The 22971-nt window shown below is 42.3% G+C and overlaps 1 protein-coding gene across 1 annotated transcript in view; it reads left to right on the top strand.

The window, feature by feature from the left end:
* Positions 1 to 561: 561 nt before the first annotated feature.
* The window catches only part of abcc8 (ATP-binding cassette, sub-family C (CFTR/MRP), member 8), a 122000-nt gene continuing 99590 nt past the window's right edge, over positions 562 to 22971 (top strand). Inside the window, exons 1-5 of the mRNA XM_033968232.2 lie at positions 562 to 709; positions 5999 to 6140; positions 7102 to 7223; positions 15054 to 15220; positions 17433 to 17675. Of these exons, the coding sequence (XP_033824123.2) occupies positions 562 to 709; positions 5999 to 6140; positions 7102 to 7223; positions 15054 to 15220; positions 17433 to 17675 (822 nt within the window). The remainder of the gene's footprint in view (positions 710 to 5998; positions 6141 to 7101; positions 7224 to 15053; positions 15221 to 17432; positions 17676 to 22971) is intronic.

Genomic DNA, 22971 nt, shown 5'->3' with positions numbered 1-22971 from the left:
CGCACCTTTTCATGACGTGTGCACGGCTGTCCCTCTCTCCACCACCTCCTCCTCTCTCTCTTTCTCTCTCCTCACTCCTCATCCCTCAGTCCACCATCCACCCCTCCTACTTTTCTCGCCTCCTCTCGCTCGGGCTGCGCATTGTGCTCCCGTCTCCCAAGGTCGACTTTGTTTGAGCTCTGCAACGGACCGATATAGCGCCAACGCAGAGTGTGTTTTCTGAGTGATGTAGATTCCAGTGAAGTGAGGCTGCGTTGCTAAAGGATGTCTCCGGAACGCGAACTCCCGGGATGCAGATGTTGTCGGATGGGAGAGCTGCTTAAAGTGGCAGCCAATAGCCAAAGCCGCTCCACCGGACTGTGACCCTTCCTCTACCCTCTTTAGTCTTTCTCTAAATGTGTTTTTCATTCACGAAGGACGGGACTTAACAGGACCAAGCAGAGGATTTAGTTTTTGTTCAGCATGCTTTGAGCGTTCACCTGTGTCTTCTTCTTCTTCTTCTTTGCTTTGTTCCTCCTCTTCTTCTTCCTCCTCGGGTCCCCGCAGAGTCCCTCGGCCACGATGTCCTTGGCGTTCTGCGGGAATGAGAATAACTCGTCTGCCTACAACGTGGACGGAGGTGTGCTCAACAACGGCTGCTTTCTGGACGCGCTCAACGTGGTGCCTCATGTCTTTCTGCTCTTCATCACCTTCCCCATACTCTTCATCGGTGAGTGGTAGACACACGGGGAGGGCGGGGGGGGGGGGCGGGGGAGCGGGAATGAATGACTCGGGGTGTACTATCATTCACCGATTCCCCACAACGTGAATCGATGAGTCGGCACGATGCGTAATGCAAAATACTCATCAAATAATCCTGGAGCGCTAACGCAGGCGAGAATTCAAATGGAAGTAGTTCTCGTGCTGTTAATCAAATTTGAATCGAATCAAGATCAGAAATGTATAGTTTGCAGCGGATTTCGTCAATATTCCTTAGGGGTGTGATGCTAACTGTGGGCACTGCTCTGTCTGAAGCTCTGTTAGACTTTAATCTTCATTTTAACGCAGTCGAATCAGAAAACGCTGGGTTAGTTGGAGCTACAACAGGTGGGATGATTCGGGCTGTTAGACAAGTCTCTCACACATGAAATTACAGTCGCAAGCTAGCTAGCGTTAGCCAACAGTTTCTCGGTTAGCCGCTCTCACGTTTTTGCTGAAAATCAAACGCTCGGACTGATCACAGGCTTTTGAAAATGTGTTGTTTAAATGCATGTATTTGTTCTTGAGTTTGCAGACAATCTTAAAACTTTTCTTGATATGGCAACTGCTGAAGATTCCGTCATAGAGATGCATGTAGGACACCTCCAGCTCGATGTAACTGCAAAGTGCCAATTGGTTAAATCATCAGTGATCAGTTTGGGGCTTTGGGTCTTGCAGTCGTGTTTTAAAGCTGTACCACTGACCCACAGATGGCATTAAACTTTAAGGTATTTGTATTAATAAAAAATACCAAGAAATACATGCGTTTTACTGTGAGGAGGGTCGCCTCTCCGCAGATCTGACCTGTAACCGGCTTGTCTATGGAGCTAGATGCCATAGGGTAGAATATTCCAGTCAAAACAGTTACATTTCAATAGCGACAAGCAGAACAAAAACAGTGACAAAAACAGTGACCCTTAAATAAAAAATAAAGTAAAAAAATTGTATGACATTTTGTATTTCTGCAACTATTATTATTTGACTTTTTTCACATAGAGCTCAAATAAATAAAATGAATGAATAATGCATAATAATACAAGGCGTCCATACAAATATTACAAAGGTTTCCAAAGTTTTTATCTCATTTAATCACATCTTTATGAGCACGAAGCATCACGACGAGACTGGATTTCTTGCCGTGTTCGCTGTTCCAGAGCCTCATCGATGCTTCAATCACATCTGTATCTTTGGCTTTAGTTCAATAATGTCCCGTATCTTTGTTCGATTCGTGATAACACAACCTCATAGAAACAAACCCAGAGGTGTGATATTGATCCATTCTTCCAATCCAACGATCTGGAAATGAACAAACATTCAGACCCCAATGTACAATAGAACAAATATAATTAATATATCTTATCACTTCCCTTTGTAATTACGTTTTTAGATCGTAAAGATGCCGTGTATTTTAGCTTCACTGCCCTAATTGAAAGTGTATTGTCCGGTGTTAAACAGGTGGTTTCCTTTGGCGTTGGGTTACAGCTCGTCACCTCCGGCTGCAGGACCATATACTGCCTCATTATGGCACTGGAACGTACGGAAATAAACCCTGTACTCTCACTGTTAGGCTTTGGGTTGTGCAAATTATCACATAAGAATCATTACAATTATGGAGCTAATTAATTACATAAAAAAGTCTATTTTAAATGATGTATATGATCATTTTTGCAGCTCTAAAAACCTCATCTGTTTAACTGTAGTTAGTGAAGGGAAATATTGGACAAACATGGACTAAACCAGGACTAAACCAGGACTAAACCAGGACTAAACCAGGACTAAACCCAGACTAAACATGGACTAAATATGGACTAACCCCAGACTAAACATGGACTAAATATGGACTAAACCAGGACTAAACCCAGACTAAACATGGATTAAACATGGATTAAACATGGATTAAACATGAACTAAACATGAACTAAACCAGGACTAAACCAGGACTAAACCAGGACTGAACCAGGACTCAACCAGGACTCAACCTGAACTAAACCAGGACTCAACCAGGACTCAACCAGGACTCAACCTGAACTCAACCAGGACTCAACCAGGACTAAACCAGGACTAAACCAGGACTAAACCAGGACTCAACCAGGATTCAACCAGGACTCAACCAGGACTAAACCTGGAGTAAACATGGACAAAATTAATATTTCTGTATGTTTTTGAATCACTATAATCAGAAGAGTTATTGGAAATCTAACAAAAATGAGCTAAAACATCTCTTTAAATGTATTTGTTGTGGTTTAAACAGACCCATAGACAAAAATTTGATGGTCCAAGGCAAGAAGCATCACTTGGGCCCCTCCTCTAATGTGAATGAACATGAAGAGGGTCCAATATGTGGATATTAGACGCCCTGGGGAAGATCCAGGACACGCCGTAGGGACTAAGTCTCTCGGCTGGTAAGGGAATGGTTTACGGTCCCACCGGAGGAGCTGGAGGACGTGTCTGGGGTGGGGGATGTCTGAGAGTCCCTGTTAAGACCGCTGCCCCCGTGACCCGGCCCGGTATAAGAGGACGAAAATTGATTGATGCGTCTAATAATGGACCTTTAAGACCCTGGGCCGGGGACATCAGACGCCTTTCCCCCCTCCTCGCCGACTCCCCTGGGTTTAAATGTCAGACAAAGGCATACATAATTAATACACGGGGGGTTTATTGCGTGGTTTTGTAGAATGACATTAAAATAAAATCAGAAATCACAGAATCCTCAGAGCTGCAGTGAGTCCCAGCTCTGCCACTTCGGTGTCACTTTAGGTTTGTGCGTTTTCTTACGACCGCCGCGCCAAGGACAGGTCTCAGGAGAGGGACTGGTGGTGCTTTAATTTTCAGCTCACGTCTGCTCGCGAAGCTTTTTATATTTGGTATATTTCAAACTATTCACTGTGGACTTTAGCTGTATCAAATAGCCTTGAAATTGATTTGTGAGTTCTGCTTTTAAGGTTTACTGCAGGTCAATTACACTTTTGTACGGGTGGGATTTTTGTGTGATCCATCCTTCAGAGAGATGTTTGTAATTGTTTTATTGCCCTTTTGGTTTGAATAATTTGTTGTTATTGTTGTCGTGCACGTTTTAATTTGAAAGGTCAGTCCGTCAGCGTTTAGTTTCCCTTCATCAATTGCCAAAATGTAGATATAAAACCAGCTTATTATCAAGTCATTGTAAATTATCACTCTGTATGGCTTTTCCTGGAATCTATAGTTTGTTCATAAATTCCCTGAAAAACATGCGTCCTTATTGTGAGCGGGCTCGCCTCTCCACAGATCTGAGCTGTTAAACCTGCCACACACTGCGGGCTTTAACGATTTTTAAAACGTGCAACAAAAAGCGCAGACGTCAGACACAAAGAGAATCGGATAAGATTTGAAGACTGCAGCGAAGAGCCTGCACACCACAAGCTAAAAGTTGTGAGCGCGCCCTTTTCTAGAATAAAACCTTTCTAGTTTAGATGCAAGTCAAAACTGAGGTATTAGTATTTGTGAAATGTGGTGCTGTAGTTCAGATAAATGCTTTTAATCCACAGAAGGAGATAAAGTAGATTCACTATCGCTAATCTGCAGCAGCTTCCCCCCACGCCCCGGGGTCTAAACATGGCCGCCCATTGAAGTCAAGGGGCCGTGCTCAATGCTGCATGTCACGTGTTTAGCCTTTAGCAGCTAGGTACGTTTGGTCCTGCCCATGGACGATGCACAGTTGAGCTTTCCCTCACGAGACTTTGCACGACAAGAGGTTGCAGAGCGGAGCAGCCACGAAGGAGACAAGGGAATAATAAAGAAATTACAAATGATAAATGATAATGTTTATGCTTCAAGGGCAGTTCTGACATTGTTCTAAACCTGTGGCTCGTTCACGTCACTCACATGTTCATCAGCTCGTGGGCTTAGCTAGAGCAGGCAATCAATAAACGTTTTTTAAGACAACAGACGGATTTTGAGCTGAGACAAAGTTTATAATCTGAAAATGGGTCAGAATCGGCACAAAAGTCGACCTTTGTGAAAGCTGTAGGTGCCCTGTCCGCCCTTGTCAGTCCCTGTCAGGCTGAACATGAGCAGTTTGTGATTACATTGTGTTCTACGAGTAAAATCCTATCTTGGCGAGGAGGGATTTTTGTGTTGTAGTACCAATCAGTGGCCACTAATCCAACTCGAGACAGCTCTAAGAAGCAGGACCCTCCAGTTATTTTAATACATCCACGGGTCACCCTGATCCTCGCTGTGTGGATGTAAACAAACACAGAGGAGGATCCACTGTCACCGTTTTATTCTTTAAAGAACACTTCAAACTGGATCATCGCCCTGTTTTTTTAGACTGGACGTTATTATTTATTACTTGCAGAGGACAAATTCTAATAGATAATATGGATGAGAACGCTCCAGTTTAACAGCTTACAAGTGGTCTTTAAATTATTTAGCACCTCTGTGTCTGTCGCTCCATCTGCCCCTGACGCTTTATTTTATTGGCAGTTGAAGTGGTGATGTTTTGTGGTTATGAATTTACGATATGGCTCATGAGAATCCTAAATCAGATCACGTGTAGCGGGTTTAACTTGCCCTGCGCGTCTCCATTGAAATAAAACTGTCGTAACGGTGGGTGTAGCGGACCAAAGAGTGCAGACTCGGGGAATATTTACAGTGTTTATTGTACAGATTGAGACAAGATACAAAACTGAGGGTTGATCTGATGGTGAGCAGGAAGCCAGGTGCGGGCCAGGATCCAGGAACGTGGAGTGCAGGGAAAAACCAATACAGTACCAGGGCAGAGAAGCAGGGTCGGAGGAGGGTCAAAGCTGAGTCGAAGCAGGGCTGAAGGCACACATAGGATCCGGCACCAAACGCAGATAATCCAGTACGGAACAGGGTGAAGCAACACAGAGCAACGCAGGCACGACAGGAACACAGGAATGAAGGGACGACAACGACCTCGCACTGAGTGTCTTCTCCCAGCTCCTCTTATCCACGGCAGGTGTGGTGATTAGCCAGATGGACAGCAGGTGTGTGCGGGAGGAGCCGAGAGCCCCGCCCAGCTCCAGGTACAGACAGGTGAGGGAGGGGGAAGAGCACACAGGGAGACAGAAAAGGCAGGATCATGACAAAAACAGGTGACGGACCCTCTGATTCTGCAACTCTAACAACTTTACTCCAATAAATCCATCTATACTCTTGAACAACACACACGCAGACACTTGTATGTTTCCTCTATCACACCAGTGAGTTTGTATTCTGCACTAAAGCTCCGATACACTGTGTTTCTCTGTAATAGGCTGGGGCAGTCAGAGCTCTAAAGTCCACATCCATCACAGTACGTGGCTACACTTCCCTGGACACAACCTGCGCTGGCTCCTCACCTTCGTTCTCCTCTTCATCCTCGTCTGTGAGATTGCAGAGGGCATAGTGTCCGATGGGTGAGTTTAAATATCACAACATGTTGGCTTGATAATGGTTCAATTCTGTGTTTTTTTATTCAGTAATTAATGTAGTTGTAAGAAGCAATGGTATAAATTGCGTATATTGTATTGCATGTGAACTTGGTGGGTTCTGACGAGGGGGTTTGTCACGTGCTCGTCTCCGTGGAGATGTGATTTCCTTCCACGGTGCCGCAGTAAAGCATTAAATTTATCTATCTCTACGGAGCCAAACGGGAGAAGCAAATCACTCAAACGATCTGGTCTATAGAAAGGCAATCCCGCTCAATACATGTGTTTCAATCTGTTTTTGAGCAATAAAACAGCTTGTAATTGAAGAAACAGATTTAAAGCTACACAGTGGAACATTCCAAGCAAAGCAATAACACCGTTAAAGGGCTTGTATCACGCTGTTTTCTGATTTGTTCTAATGTTGTTTCTTCATGACAAACAGACCTGGAGTTGTGTTTTGTTTCATTCACACATGTTTAACACACAAACACACCGAACAAAACAAACTGAAAACGCTCTGTTCCACCTTGTGATGTCATCATGTGGTGATGCAGGAAGTGCTCCACTGTGTTTTTAAACTCCACACACCTTCACTAGAATCATTTGAATCATTTCAGCCAATCTGGAATTGCCAATCTCTACTGAACTAAAGGTAAAAGGAGTTGTTGACTTGAAAACTACCACTTGATGACATCACAAGGTGGAACAGAGCATTTTGAGCTTTGGAGATGTTACAGACTAATAATAAAGTGGTACTCAAACATGTGTGAATGAAAAAAACACAACTCCAGGTCTGTTTTTGATGAGGTAACAGCATTAAAACACGGCTTAAAGCTCATAAGAGTCAATTTTGCATAATATAGAAGCTTTAATATTAGTTTGACGTGACCTTGTAAATGTAAAACACTTTATTCTTTCACGCTGATTGTTTCTGCCTTGTGCTTTGCAGGTTCAGCCAGTCGCTCCACCTGCACCTGTACATGCCTGCAGCTCTGGCCTTCATGGCTGGAATCACGGCCACCATTTTTTATCACAGCATCGAGACCTCCAACTTCCCCAAGCTCCTCATCGGTATTGTATCATTCTTACTTTATCGCGCACAAGACGTCTTTACTTAGATTTAGTTTTTGTTTTTTTGTAGTATTTAAAATGACTTTGCTGCTACTTGGGAATTTTTGGGGAATTTTTGAACCATGTTATAGTTGTTTCCCTTCACCATTTACTCACCTGAAGTTGGATTTGGAGTGATTGTTGTTTGAACAATTTTTAATCACTTATTTTCAAGACACCATTTTGCTGATCAGCTCCTGTTTTCACCGCCATTGGCTAAACCAGGACAAAACCAGGACTAAACCAGGACTAAACCAGGACAAAACCAGGACAAAACCAGGACAAAACCAGGACTAAACCAGGACAAAACCAGGACAAAACCAGGACTAAACCAGGACAAAACCAGGACAAAACCAGGACAAAACCAGGACTAAACCAGGACTAAACCAGGACAAAACCAGGACAAAACCAGGACAAAACCAGGACTAAACCAGGACAAAACCAGGACAAAACCAGGACTAAACCAGGACAAAACCAGGACAAAACCAGGACTAAACCAGGACTAAACCAGGACAAAACCAGGACAAAACCAGGACAAAACCAGGACAAAACCAGGACAAAACCAGGACAAAACCAGGACAAAACCAGGACAAAACCAGAATTAAATCAGGACTGAACCAGCACTAAACCAGAACTAAACCAGGACAAAACCAGGACTAAACCAGGACTAAACCAGAATTAAATCAGGACTGAACCAGCACTAAACCAGAACTAAACCAGGACAAAACCAGGACTAAATCAGGACAAAACCAGGACTAAACCAGGACTAAACCAGGACTAAAGCAGCACTAAACCAGGACTAAACCAGGACAAAACCAGGACAAAACCAGCACTAAACCAGCACTAAACCAGGACAAAACCAGAATTAAATCAGGACTGAACCAGCACTAAACCAGAACTAAACCAGGACAAAACCAGGACTGAACCAGGACAAAACCAGGACTGAACCAGGACTAAACCAGGACTCAACCAGGACTCAACCAGGACTCAACCAGGACTCAACCAGGACTCAACCAGGACTCAACCAGGACTCAACCAGGACCCATTTGCATATAGAGTTCAAGTCTGTAGGGCCAGAGCTGCTCAACTCAGGGACAGAGACGGGCCCCACCCACAGCAGGACAGGAGCCACCCACAGCAGGACAGGAGCCACCCCAGCGAGGCACCGGGTCATCCAGCCAGGCGAGGGAAGGGAAGAGGAAGGGTCTGGGTCCACAGAACAGGATCAGGGCACAGGAGGAGCGTCTAGGATCCGGTCATCACCGAGCATTCAGCGATCAGGCACCTGAGACAGTAGCACTCCCCAGAGGAAACTCACCCACTGTCACGTACTTACCCCATTCTCCAGTTTTATTTTCTTAATCAGTGACACGTGTGAGATTTGGCAGCATTGTGTAGTCATTTTGGTACAAAAACCTGCTGCTTGCTAGTTTGATTAATCAGGCTCTTTGTTGTGATGTTTACTGCAACGTCAAAGCAATTTTCTAAAAGTCAGTGGAGTTGTTTCTTTTATTGAATCGTTTTAGATGAATATTATGATTAAAAATGTACAAATTATAACATAACAATCCACGGGTGTCAGAGATTATAAGTATAGAGCAAACACAAGCACAATATTTCTGCTTTAACACACATTTTGCCTCATTAATGTGTTAATGTTAAACTGGGACTCAATCTGGAACTAAACCTGGACTAGATCAGAACTAGACTGGGATCGAAATAAGAAAAGAGTTAAGTGTAACTTAATTTGACTGAATAATAGCGTGATTTATGGAGGAGCGGCCCAAGACACAGATTAAAAGCCATGTTTGAATGTTTATAGTTGTCCCTCACTATATCGCAGTTCACCTTTCGCGGTTTCGCTGTTTCACGGACGTTTTTAGTACAATTTAGTACAATCGCATGAACGTGCATTGTGTTGTGCGTCCTGATTGGCTGTTGGACTGTAGACCATTGTGTCGTGCGTCCTGATTGGCTGTTGGACTGTAGACCATTGTGTTGTGCGTCCTGATTGGCTGTTGGACTGTAGACCATTGTGTCGTGCGTCCTGATTGGCTGTTGGACTGTAGACCATTGTGTTGTGCGTCCTGATTGGCTGTTGGACTGTAGACCATTGTCCATCAGTCTCCTCCGTGCCGTGTCTCCTGTCCAGTACAGAATGTGTTCAGACAAATTTACATAAACGTTGGATCACAGTGTGACTCTGAAGTGCTGTACATTTGCAATTCGTTTTCTCCCCGACAAAACCCACAATGTCGATGAAACGTTCTGCACCGACAAAGACGCCTACGAAGGTTTGAACTTTGAGAGAGTTTAAACGAGAGAGAAATGTGAGAAAATGTTAACGCCTGTGTGAGAAAAGTGTATAAAGTGTGTGGTGAGGGGTTTTACAGACAAAAACAGAGAGAATAAGTAAAAAATAAAGCCGATACTTTGCGGATTTCGCTTGTTGCGGGTTATTTTTAGAACATAACCTCACGATAAACCAGGGAACACTATATATGAACTGAGTGAAAACTGAAGGAATTATTAATAAGCCCCATATGTTATTATTTATTAACTGAAACTATTTGAATACAGTCACAGATCCGTATACATTTCACTTCACACTGGACGGTTTTGTTGAGAGAAAGGAGCGGATCAGCTGACACCGTTTTAAATACACAGTCAAATCTTTAACTTACACGTGATACTCTTGACATTGACGTGCGCCTTCACGTATTTTCTCTTTTTATTCCTTTTCCATCCCCCTGTTGCTCGCTTCATGCATAATGAACTCATCTGTGTGCAGCTCGTGCGTCTGTATGTGCAGCTCCCTCCACGTTTGATCTTCAAATCACAGAGACACATCGCAACATTTCTGTCTCGTGAATCTTCTTAATAGTGTTTCTACCGACGGCCCGTGTGCTGTCACTCACATAACTCATAAAGTGTAAATGTTTCACTTAGGCCTGCACGGGTCAAATTCGCTTTCATTCGTGTTTATTGTTGTGACGCGACTTTCAGTGTCAAGAAATGCACCTAGTTTTATTGTATTAGTATGTTTTTTTTAATCAAATTTTGTCTTGTTCAGTGTCCTTGGGTGTTTTGAAAGGTGCTTATAAATAAAATGCATTATTATAATTATGATTATTATAGTAAATCAAATGTTTTATTGTTCAAAACAGATATTACCATAAATTTCCAATGCAGCTATATCGCCGTTTTGGTTTGTTTGTTTTTTGAGTTTTCTGCTGTGGTATAAAGTTGTTCCCTCATCAAAAACATGTCTGAAAAGGTTCTTTTTTATTTTATTTATGGAGAGAGACAGAGTTTTACAGCTAAACTTAAGAAGAGGAGAGATCGCTGGATTACTCAAACATGCATGAACTTCGTCTTCATCTGGTCTTCCATTTATTTATTTTATTTATTTTTCAGCCAAAGGTTTAGTTTGTTTTCATCCCTGTTTCGACTGCTCACTAGCGCTCTTACTCACAGTGGTCACGTGATGTTACTGCAGCGTGTCCGGTCGGCTGATCTAAACGGGTTTCGGTGACGTCTTCCGATTTACGCAGGCAGGACGACAGCGCCATCTGTAGGACACTATCCCAGGTGTGTGAGAGTAAAAAAAGCCCCCTCGTTCCCTCAGTGTTTTTGTTCGTCGTCTTCTATCCTCTGTCCAGTTGGGATAGGCTGTCGTTCTGCGTCTGCTGGTAGGAAGACGGCGTCAAAACCTGTTTAGATCGCCTGAACGGACACGCTGCAGTAACATCACGTGACCACTGTGAAGAAGAGCGCTAGTGAGCAGGCCAAACTGTCAGGGATGAAACAAACTAAACCTTGGTCTGAAAAAAAAAGCGAAATAAATAAATAAATAAATGGAAGACCAGATGAAGATGAAGTTCATGCATGTTTGAGTAATCTAGTGATCTCTCCTGGGTCTATTCAAACCCTTCATATGTTTAGCTGTAAGACTCTGTACAAGGCTCCGCCCACAAGCCCACAGTACATCACCCATGCTCCCACACGACAACACTACATAAATACACAAAAACATGATGCAAAACCCAGCAACACCACAAACCTGATGCAATGTGCTGTAGTTCAATCAGCGGAACACACGCTAACTGTGTTATGACAGCGCTCTGAAGGGGGAGTGACTTAATGTAGAGAGCAAAGACAGGGGAGACTCAGAAACGAAAGTGAAACTTCTAAACATGTTAATACGGTTTCTGCGAATTTTGCATTTTCAAAACATAAAGGTAACGCCATGATCTAAATATGTTATGTGTTAGCAGATAATACCCCGTAGAGTAAATACCTCCTCTGTAATACCCCGCAGAAGTAAATACCTCCTCTGTAATACCCCGTAGAAGTAAATACCTCCTCTGTAATACCCCGTAGAAGTAAATACCTCCTCTGTAATACCCCGCAGAAGTAAATACCTCCTCTGTAATACCCCGTAGAAGTAAATACCTCCTCTGTAATACCCCGTAGAAGTAAATACCTCCTCTTTAATACCCCGTAGAAGTAAATACCTCCTCTTTAATACCCCACAGAAGTAAATACCTCCTCTTTAATACCCCACAGAAGTAAATACCTCCTCTTTAATACCCCACAGAAGTAAATACCTCCTCTTTAATACCCCACAGAAGTAAATACCTCCTCTTTAATACCCCGTAGAAGTAAATACCTCCTCTTTAATACCCCGTAGAAGTAAATACCTCCTCTTTAATACCCTGTAGAAGTAAATACCTCCTCTTTAATACCCCACAGAAGTAAATACCTCCTCTGTAATACCCCACAGAAGTAAATACCTCCTCTGTAATACCCCGTAGAAGTAAATACCTCCTCTTTAATACCCCACAGAAGTAAAATACCTCCTCTTTAATACCCCACAGAAGTAAATACCTCCTCTGTAATACCCCGTAGAAGTAAATACCTCCTCTTTAATACCCCACAGAAGTAAAATACCTCCTCTTTAATACCCCGTAGAAGTAAATACCTCGTCTTTAATACCCCGTAGAAGTAAATACCTCCTCTTTAATACCCCGTAGAAGTAAATACCTCCTCTTTAATACCCCACAGAAGTAAATACCTCCTCTTTAATACCCCGTAGAAGTAAATACCTCCTCTTTAATACCCCACAGAAGTAAATACCTCCTCTTTAATACCCCGTAGAAGTAAATACCTCCTCTTTAATACCCCACAGAAGTAAATACCTCCTCTTTAATACCCCGTAGAAGTAAATACCTCCTCTTTAATACCCCGTAGAAGTAAATACCTCCTCTTTAATACCCCGTAGAAGTAAATACCTCCTCTTTAATACCCCACAGAAGTAAATACCTCCTCTTTAATACCCCACAGAAGTAAATACCTCCTCTTTAATACCCCGTAGAAGTAAATACCTCCTCTGTAATACCCCGTAGAAGTAAATACCTCCTCTGTAATACCCCGTAGAAGTAAATACCTCCTCTTTAATACCCTGTAGAAGTAAATACCTCCTCTTTAATACTCCACAGAAGTAAATACCTCCTCTTTAATACCCCGTAGAAGTAAATACCTCCTCTTTAATACCCCACAGAAGTAAATACCTCCTCTTTAATACCCCGTAGAAGTAAATACCTCCTCTGTAATACCCCGTAGAAGTAAATACCTCCTCTGTAATACCCCGTAGAAGTAAATACCTCCTCTGTAATACCCCGTAGAAGTAAATACCTCCTCTTTAATACCCCACAGAAGTAAATACCTCCTCTTTAATACCCCACAGAAGTAAATACCTCCTCTTTAATACCCCACAGAAGTAAATACCTCCTCTTTAATACCCCACAGAAGTAAATACCTCCTCTTTAATACCCCGTAGAAGTAAATACCTCCTCTTTCATATCCCATAGAAGTAAATACCTCTTTGTGTAATCTACTGTTGTCTGTGTTGCCGTGCCAACTGTCTCAAATCGTAAAGGAGAAAATAAACAGGTGCAACGCCGCGTTTGTCGTTTCTGTACGTGGTTTACTCAGCACTTGTTAGTCCCTCGTTAAAGACTTCAGTGAGCAGCTTCTTACTACCATCTTTGCGGAATACAATGAGAAGGTTTTATGATCGCAGCAGTTCTCGCCCCTCACAAGGTAAAAAAAAAGTACATTTCCCATTAAATTCCCCATTTTCCAAGGAACTATTGACTAAAAGACTTTAAAATCTGTTTTGGAAAGTAAAGGAGCAAGCCAGACTCCATTAATTACTAATATGGTAACTTTTAAATAATAAATAAAACTTCTAATTAAAATGCAGACTTGAGTATCGGCTGAACTTGTTTATTGAGTTAATTAAAAAGAATTGTAAGAATGTTTGTTTCTAGTGTAAAAGTCAAAGAGGACCAAGAGACTGGAACATAAAGTCAGAAGGTTTAATGAGTTCTGCACAGGGAAAGTGAACAATAAAGCAGCAGATTCCCAGGAAAGGATAGAAAAGAGCTGAATTAAATGTACATGCTGACAACTTTTATAGTGTCTTTCAATGCATGTGTTTGTGAGGCGGGTCTTCTTCTGGTCCTCATGGCGTTACACATTAAGAAACTTCAAGCAAAGTCAAACAAGGTGACTGTTTTATAACCCTCTCAAAGTGGAGGTCACACATTCCTTAGTGAGAGGGGGATACAGATAAGAAAAGACCAGAGTAAGCCCCCACGCTGCTCTGCATTTGATCTAGTGCTGCACTGCTAGAAAATACCTTACAATCTGCCGACACGAGTTACCTGTGTTGGGATCTCAAGGCAAAAAAGAGGTTCAAAGCTCCTGCGCCGTGTCCTGATTCATTTGAAGGGCCCGTCAGATGAAGGGTGCTCCTCCATGTAGCCTCTGTGGATCGAAATGGGACAGGCCTACACCACAGAGCGTACGTCAGCCGCTGTCTGTGCACTTATGTTACTTCGCCTAGTAACTGTGACAGCTGCTGATTTTCTCCTGTAGAAGAAGCGACGCACGGTGCATGATGAGATACAGAAGTGCGCGAAGTCGGCTCAGATGCACGGTTCATTCGCGGCCGATCTCCGTGGAAAAGCTAGCGACGCGGGGCACATTTGTCGGACGTATTCGTTGGGTGAAATGGGCCAGGTCTTGTCACGCTGGAAGCGACATAAGCGTCCTTCAAATGCAGCCGACAAAGTGTGAAACCGTTGAACTGGGACATGGCCCTCCTCTGCCTTTTGAGCAGACGGGAGCAACCAACTGCTGATTAAAAGGGGGGTGTCTTGAGTTACTGTTATGGGTGTTTTGTTTTCAGTATTGAGTTTTTTTCTTATGGATCACGAAAGAAGTTATGTTTACATCACATTGATTTATTGTTGTATTTTTTTTGTGGCTAAGGAGGGATTTAGTTGTAATTATGTGCACTTAGTTGTGGTATTCCCCCTTCCTGAGTGGTTTAGTCCATGTAGTTAAGCTATTTAAGGTGGAGTAGTTGCACCTGCTCGTTGTTGTACGTGTTGGCCAAGAAGATTTTACAACTTTCTGAATCTGCTTCCATGCATTTTTGAGTATCTTTGCCGGTCACGCTGACACAGAAACTTTAAAAAACGCTAAGTTATTAAAACATTTCAAGTTTAAATGTGTTTTTAGATTGAAAACAAACACATAATGCACACTAGTTACCACACAGCTGCGTCATCATGTCTGTAAAATCTTATTAATATTCTTTTTTTTAAGTATATGGGTAAAACACTGGGATATTTGAAATGGGTAGGATTGTGCGTAGCGTCTGTATCACATGACCTTTGCCTGTCTACTTACCTGTCCCTCTCTGTCCCCTGTGTCCAGCTCTGCTCATTTACTGGGTCCTGGCCTTTATCATGAAGACCATCAAATTTGCCAAATACACAGAACATGGGATCGGCCCGAGACAGCTGAGGTACTGCATCACGGGACTCCTGGTGCTGCTGTACGGACTCCTGCTGACCGTGGAGATCAACGTCATCTGGGGGAGGGTAAGGAAGTGTTCTCCTCGCCGAGTGAATGAGCCGGATCTTTAGAACGATTCCTGAACATGAACGGTTGGACCTGGATTTAATTTTTACGCATTTTTACACCGATTAGCACTGAACCGACACAAGAATCAGCACAGAAGCAGAGCAGGCGACACCAGTAAGAGATTTGCGCCAGAAAAAAATGCATTTGACGACATAATAATGGTTAGTTTTCAAGAAAATATTATTGTAGTGCAACATTTTATTTCGAATTTCATCATTTCAAAGGGTAAACACGCTCACACTCTCAGTTTGAATGTTTCTCTCGACGATTAGTTTGTAGATAGATGGTAGAAATGAGTTCTCACATTGCCGTCTGTCATTTAAATAAATAGTAAAAGAGCCAGCCTTTTGAACGGCTCTTTGACATGAACGGATCCAACAAAGGAGCCAAAAGTCCCACCGCTATCCTCACTACAAACTATCATTCTACAAAGGAAAGCTGGACTCACTCACTCCTGCAAAATTACATCTCTGACAGGATCACGTCGCTGAGAGGACATTGATACTTTGCAGTGACATCATGCTGAGGGTTTGCTACGTGTATATCTACGGTAGAATGTTCAGCTGTTACGATGGAGACACAATGCACACATTAGCGAACACTACAAAATGCAATGAAAAAATACAAACTCAATTTATACCACACATTTTTAGCCTGTGATCAGTATGAGCGTTCAGGGTCACATTTAGGCTAGCGGCTAATGCTAACGCTAGCTAGCTTGTGACTTTAAGTTTATGTGCGAGAGACTTGTTTAACGGCACAAATCAGCTCACCTGTTGTCGTTCCAGGTAGGTCTACTCTTTTTGGTTAGATTGTGTTCAAATAAAGCTCGGATTAAAGTCTGACAAAGCCTCAGACAGAGCAGTGCCCACAGTTAGCGTCACAATAGTCAGTACATTCTCATAAACTCGTAAACAGGGACTAGGCCAACACCATCCACCATTTGCTGTATTTGAATAAAACCATTTGTTTGAAAGTCGCCATCTTCTTCTAAATGGCTTTTTTTGACAGTGACCAATTTCTTTATGCAGATTAAACTCTTAATTATAATGGATTTTCACTTTTCTTTTTTTTTTAAACTACTAAAACAGCCGCTCTGCAATATGTGGAGAAATGCAGAGCTTGAAACATCTGTCTTTCCTTTAAGGTTTAATTATTCATCACAACTGAATATTTTGAACCCAAGTTAAACACAGTAATTGCTTCTTCAAATGTCGTCGGTGTCGTGTTTTGTGCTCACGGTGAAACACTGTTATTACAGATTATACCAGCACTTGTCCTTATGGTGTGCGTTCAAACTCCGCTCACCTCGTTTTGGAAGTTGCCGTGGGCGTCGCCATCGTCATTCGGGCTGTATTATTTTGTACGGAGCAAAAAGATTCTATAGGGACAGAGCCGATTTAAAGTTTCCCTGAGAATCGTGCAGTGTTGACTCGTCGTTGAACATAAACATTTAACATATTTGACACAAACCGACCAACTTTATAAAATATTTTAGCGCCAAAACCGGAAGTCTTACTACAAAGAAAGTGCTGTTCTGCTGCTGCTGCTACTACTGTAACTACTACTGCAACTACTCCAGCTACTACTACTGCAACTACTGTTATTGCTACTATTACTACTGCTACTTCTATTGCTACTACTGCTGCAACTACTACTACTCCAACTGGTACTACTGCTACTACTTCTGCTGCTACTTCTGCTACTACTACTCCAGCTACTACAACTACTACTGCAACTACTGCTATTGCTACTATTGCTACTGCTACTTCTACTGGTACTACTACTGCAACATCTGCTATTGCTACTATTACTACTGCTACTTCTGTTGCTACTGCTACTATAACTATTGCTACTACTGCTACTATTGCTGCTACAACTACTGCAACTACTGCTATTGCTACTACCGCTGTTACTATTGCTGCTACTGTGACTATTGCTGCTGCTACTACTACTACTGCAACTACTACTACTACTACTACCACTCTTCAACTACTACTACTACTACTACTACTGCTACTGTAACTACTGCAACTACCAGTACTACTACTGCAACTACTACTACTACTACTGCTACTGTGACTACTGTTGGTACCACTGCTACTACTACTACTGCTACTACTACTGCAGTTACTACAATGTCTAATGTCCATACTTCTCTTTCTGCAGCGCTACATGTGCTTCGCCAACCCGACAGAAGTGAAGCCCCCTGAGGACCTCCAGGACCTGGGGGTGCGATTCCTTCAGCCCTTTGTGAACCTGTTGTCCAAAGCCACGTACTGGTGGATGAACACGTTCATCACATCCGCACACAGACGCCCCATCGACCTGAAGGTCATCGGCAAACTGCCCATCGCCATGAGAGCGCTCACCAACTACATCAAGCTGCGCAAGGCCTTCGAGGACCAGAAGGTTAGTGCTAACGTGATGGATTATGACAAGATCGGCCACACTGTCATCACGTATATGACAAGGCACATTCAGTACACTGGCCCCTCGTTTATCGCGGCGTTGTTGTTCTATAAATAACCCGCAATAGATGAAATCCGCGAAGTATCAGCTTTATTTTCTACAATTATTCTCTATGTTTTTGGCTGTAAAACCCCTCACCACACACTTTATACACTTTTCTCACACAGGCGTTAACGTTTTCTCACATTTCTCTCTTGTTTAAACTCTCTCAAAGTTCAAACCTTCGTAGATTTAAAAAATAAGTTCAGTTTTATAGAATGAAACCAAAGATCAAGACCTGTTTTCAGGCCCAAACATTTGTTAAGAAATAAAAATATAAATGTTTTCCTGTATTGTAAATAAAATTATAGCTTTTAGAAATACTGTAACAACTTTAATTTTAACTTAAGGGACAATTGTACTTAAAAAGATGTGAGTCTGGTCAACGGTGATTCTGCTTGTGTTCAGATGGCTGTGATTGACAGGTGGATTAGCCAATCAGGGACAGTCATGAACCAGCCATATCAGAAAAAAATAAAGGTAAAAGAAACGGGGCTGATAAACATGATGGATTTATACAGAATCAATGAACGAAGCCTAAATGTGATTTTATTTGTAAATCCTCAGTGACCAATGAGCTCCTTGGTTTCACATGTGTCACTGATAAAAACAAATCTGATTGGACGCATATCATTCAGTTTGTTCACCTATTCACGTAATTGATTTTAATGAATAATTCAGCATTTTGGAGTGACCGGCGCAAACTTAGTCACCATCACAACATTTTAAGACCTAGACACAGTAGCATAGACAGTATTTACTACATTTTACTGCTTTTTTAATAAGTTGTACAGTAAGTTTGCTAATATTGTGGTGGTAGGTGGAAAGCCATGGAAAAAAATCTACCATAAAATGAGCCGTAAATTGTATAAATGCTAAGCTAATGTCACTATCAATTTACCCTAAGGTCCTTTTACCTGACGACCAAGAAAATTACACCAGCAGGACTGATCTAGAGGGACAATCATGTTCCCTGTGGCGTTTTCGCAGATTTATTTACTTAATTCCGTTCATGTTCTGCGCTGTAAGAGTGATAGTACAGTATAGTTGCGCTTCAGCACTGTAGTAGAGATTATATAATGGCGGCACACCCTGGAGGCCTTTCAGAGCGACCCCGGTCTCCCTGTGTCTTCTCTCTTAGTCAAGTGAATCGGAAACGTGTTCTGTGTTTGTGCATCTCTATTGTACGCCGCACGCCTGAGTGGATCGATGTGTATGGATTTATATCGGACGCTCACGGTCGCTGTATCTGTGAAATATCTTCACCGTCACTGCGAGTGTCGTTCTTTTCTGTGGGCTCAGCTGATCTTTGTGCGGGACTTAGATAAATGCGGTTCATTAATCACGGGAGGAAGCCGCTGCCAGAGCAAAGCTATTCACTATAACGACGTTACTTTGTCCTGCGCCTCCTGTATTCTCCTATGACCAATTTATTTATGCTGTAATCTGTCATAATCCAAACGTTTCCCTTTGGAGGACGGCAGCAATGCACAAGGGGAAACTTTTCTACCACGGATATACAAATAACTAGAGGTGTGCAGCAGTGGAAGAAGAACAGGATTTTCTGGGCTATAACCGGCGCTTTTTTCATAGTTTGGGGGTGCGACTTATATGTGAAATTATTAAAATATATATAAATTCACATCTTTGTTATTGTTACACTGACAACTGCGCGGGGACACTCTAGGCGTCTGTACCAGTTTCCACTTCTGTCGTAACGGCTGAGTGGGGGAGCGAAGAGACCAAACTCGGGAAAGGTTTAACAATGTTTGACAGTTTTAAATGTGCAAATGAAGGTAGATCAATGAGGGAGTTGAGAGCGAGGTGTTTTCTGTGGTCCAGGAGTAGAGCGTGAGCAGCGGGGTTTGAGATGAGGTGAGTCGTATCGGTCGGGGGGAGCTGGGCCGGAGACAGAGGAGCTGAGCGGGTCCAGGGAGCGGGATCTGACGAGGAGCAAAAAAATCACAAAGAGAAAGAAAATAATGAAACTGAGCCTAGGAGAGTTGTACCACAATGGAGTGTCAGGTCCCTTTGTTGTTGTTGTTGATTTTGTTGTTGTGGTTATTTCCGGCAGACTGGGCACGGTTAGTGCATTGCTGCCCTCCACTGGTCAGGAGATTTCATGTAGATTTATACTGCGTGGCGAATGCTCGCCTAAAGGAAAAGGATATTACAGCTGCGCTTCCCTAAATTCTCTAATAAACCCCAGTTTGTATTAGAAATCGAGTCACCAACCGAACCCTCTCCTTGGGGTAAGCTCCATGTCCTAATATTGTCCTCAAAGAAAAGTTATTAAGTCCTATCTTAGATAACCCCCTGAACATATCACTTCTCTGAGCACTATATACTGGACAGTGCAGCATAACACCACAGTCTCAGAGACTCCACACCACAACAACCATCATCATGTTTCCCAATGAGGAATAGCCCACTAGCCAACCCACAGTGGCCTAATCGGAGGCGTGTCAGTTTAGTGTCATCCTGGCGTGAGAGAAAGTTTATACACCATTATTAGTCTCATTCACCACGTCAGGACGTCCCTTACTTCCTTCTCCCCCTTCCAAGGCCATCAATGCTGACAGTGAATCAGTGCAAATTACTGAACTCTTACTTAACTCCTACTTCCTCCAGCCACCACAGTGCCCACAGAATTGCAATCAGTTCAGCAGAGAAAATAGAAATATCATCTGGGAGCCGGTGACTTTGTTGGATACGGAACTGGGGAACCCAGAAGCCAAACCCCACTTTATTATGTTAAGGGTCTCTAGACCCATCTGTGTATATTTGGGTGACCCCCTCCCACTGGTTCCCGAGATAATCTCTCACATAGGGCGCCAGATTTACCTTGCATCCACTTTTGGCTAGCTTCTTTATTGACAGATCAATAATAGGCTCATGCCACAGCCACGGTGGAATCACAGGCCACTGCACCGGAGCCACAATTTCACTGCTTTTAACTCCAAGTTCCCTAAAACCTCCCTCTACACGTTGTAGAAATTGATGTCGTTCTCATGGCCCCGGTGCACAATCGAAGTGCTCTTGCCTGCACTACATCAAACTTTGCCAATGTCGACTGGGCTGCAGACCCATATACTACACATCCATAATCAAACACAGACCCAATCATTGCCTTATAGATCATTAAAAGCGCATCCCTTCCTGCACCCCAGGCTGAGCCGGTAAGGCACCTCATTATGTTTAGAACCTTGCAGCATTTATCCACCATTCTCTGAACATGTTCTCCATATGTCAATTTTTCATCCACCAAGGCATTTAAACACTCGCACTCTCTCAACAGGTTCCCCATACAATTTCAAATTATGACACCCAATATTGTCAGGTCCTTTTGTCCTCCCCAGGTGCAGCTTGATTATTGATTAGACGCAGGTGTGAATGGGAGGAGCCCGAGTCTCCGCCCAGATCCAGGCTCTGATACAGAAGGGAGGGGGGAAAACAGTGCAGAAAGGCAGGACAGACTGGGATCATGACAACTACTCCTGTACGCTGAAAACGTAACATTTCAACATTACGGTCATTTAAACGACATCTGAGAAAGACTGAACAAAAACGCCCCTAAAAGTTGTTCAGAAGTGATGCCGATGATGAAGAATTCAGTGGATTTATTGATTTGCAGTGAGATCCAGAGTAAACTTGTTGCTTGTTTTTATACTTTATTTATCTGATTAAATGTTAATATCTTACATGAACAAACCAGACACGTGTTCAGTTCTGTCTGTGCTTCATGGAGCTGAATAAATATAAATGTGTTACGTTAGCGTGATGTACTGATATTCAACCTGTTGTTCCACATTTTATTATTATTATTAGAACTTGATTTAAAGATAAAATGTCTGTTCTTGGTCTGGGATTTTGTAAAATAAATTTCCCCCCAAAATGCGACTTATATATGTTTTTTATCTAGTGGAGTAGAAAGTACAGAAACTGATCTCAAATGTAGTGAAGTAAAAGTACTTAAGTATTCTGCAGATACCAAAAATTTAAGCACAGTACTTCACTACTTCATTGAGTTCCACCACTTATGGGCAGATTATTGAAATATGGATGATACTGTGAATGTATAAAACCAGACTGTGGATAAAAATGCTGCAAAAAGGCTGATTTAAAATAATAATGGGAGAAAATGTACGTTTTAAACAGTTTTAGAGATAAGTTCCAGATAAAATATAGATGTTACTGCAGTTTCACATTTACCTGAGACTTAAACTTGTTTGTTTTTGCACATTTTTGTTGGATTGACATAATATTGTTTGAATTTCATTATGAAAATCCTAAAAAATATCACTTACCCCTACGCCAAACACACTTATCTGCATTTATCCATATAGTGCAATAATATAGTGCAATATTTTTTATTGAGTTCAATATTCAATATTTAATACAGTGCAATAATTAATACAGTGCAATATTTATGCAGTGCAATATTTAATACAGTGCAATATGTTTGACTGAGTGCAATATTTAATACAGTGCAATATTTAATGCAGTGCAATATTTAATGCAGTGCAGTAGCTAATACAGCGCAATACTTGATCAAGTGCAGTATGTGACTCTGCAGTATTTACTACCGGGTAATTGTAAATTTTGTTTGACTGAGTTGTAGTCTGGGGTGTTTTAATGTTTTAATGTCTGGACTAGCACTTACTCATTTATTTTAGTGATACTGTGTTGTAAGTGTCCCATGTCTGTATTGGAGGGTTGTACACGTGTGTGGTGTTGTACATGTGTGTGTGTTGTACATGTGTGTGGTGTTGTACATGTGTGTGGTGTTGTACATGTGTGTGGTGTTGTACATGTGTGTGTGTTGTACATGTGTGTGTGTTGTACATGTGTGTGGTGTTGTACATGTGTGTGGTGTTGTACATGTGTGTGGTGTTGTACATGTGTGTGGTGTTGTACATGTGTGTGGTGTTGTACACGTGTGTAGTGTTGTACATGTGTGTGGTGTTGTACATGTGTATAGTGACAATAAATGCATTCTATCTATTGTATCTTAGGAGCTGCACAAATACTAGATTAGCTTGTAACCTGATGTGGCTAAACTTATACTCCAAACATCCTGAAGTGACAGTACAGCCGATTTTCATAGCACTTGTACATTTTGTCTAGCCTCCTGTCCTTGGGGGTGCGGGGTCAAAGGTTGTTGTTTTCCAGTGTTTGGAAGGTTGCGGTACTCCGT

Source organism: Periophthalmus magnuspinnatus, chromosome 6, assembly GCF_009829125.3.
Source record: "Periophthalmus magnuspinnatus isolate fPerMag1 chromosome 6, fPerMag1.2.pri, whole genome shotgun sequence".
NCBI classification, from domain to species: domain Eukaryota; kingdom Metazoa; phylum Chordata; class Actinopteri; order Gobiiformes; family Gobiidae; genus Periophthalmus; species Periophthalmus magnuspinnatus.
This window is presented reverse-complemented; position numbering and strand designations above follow the sequence as displayed.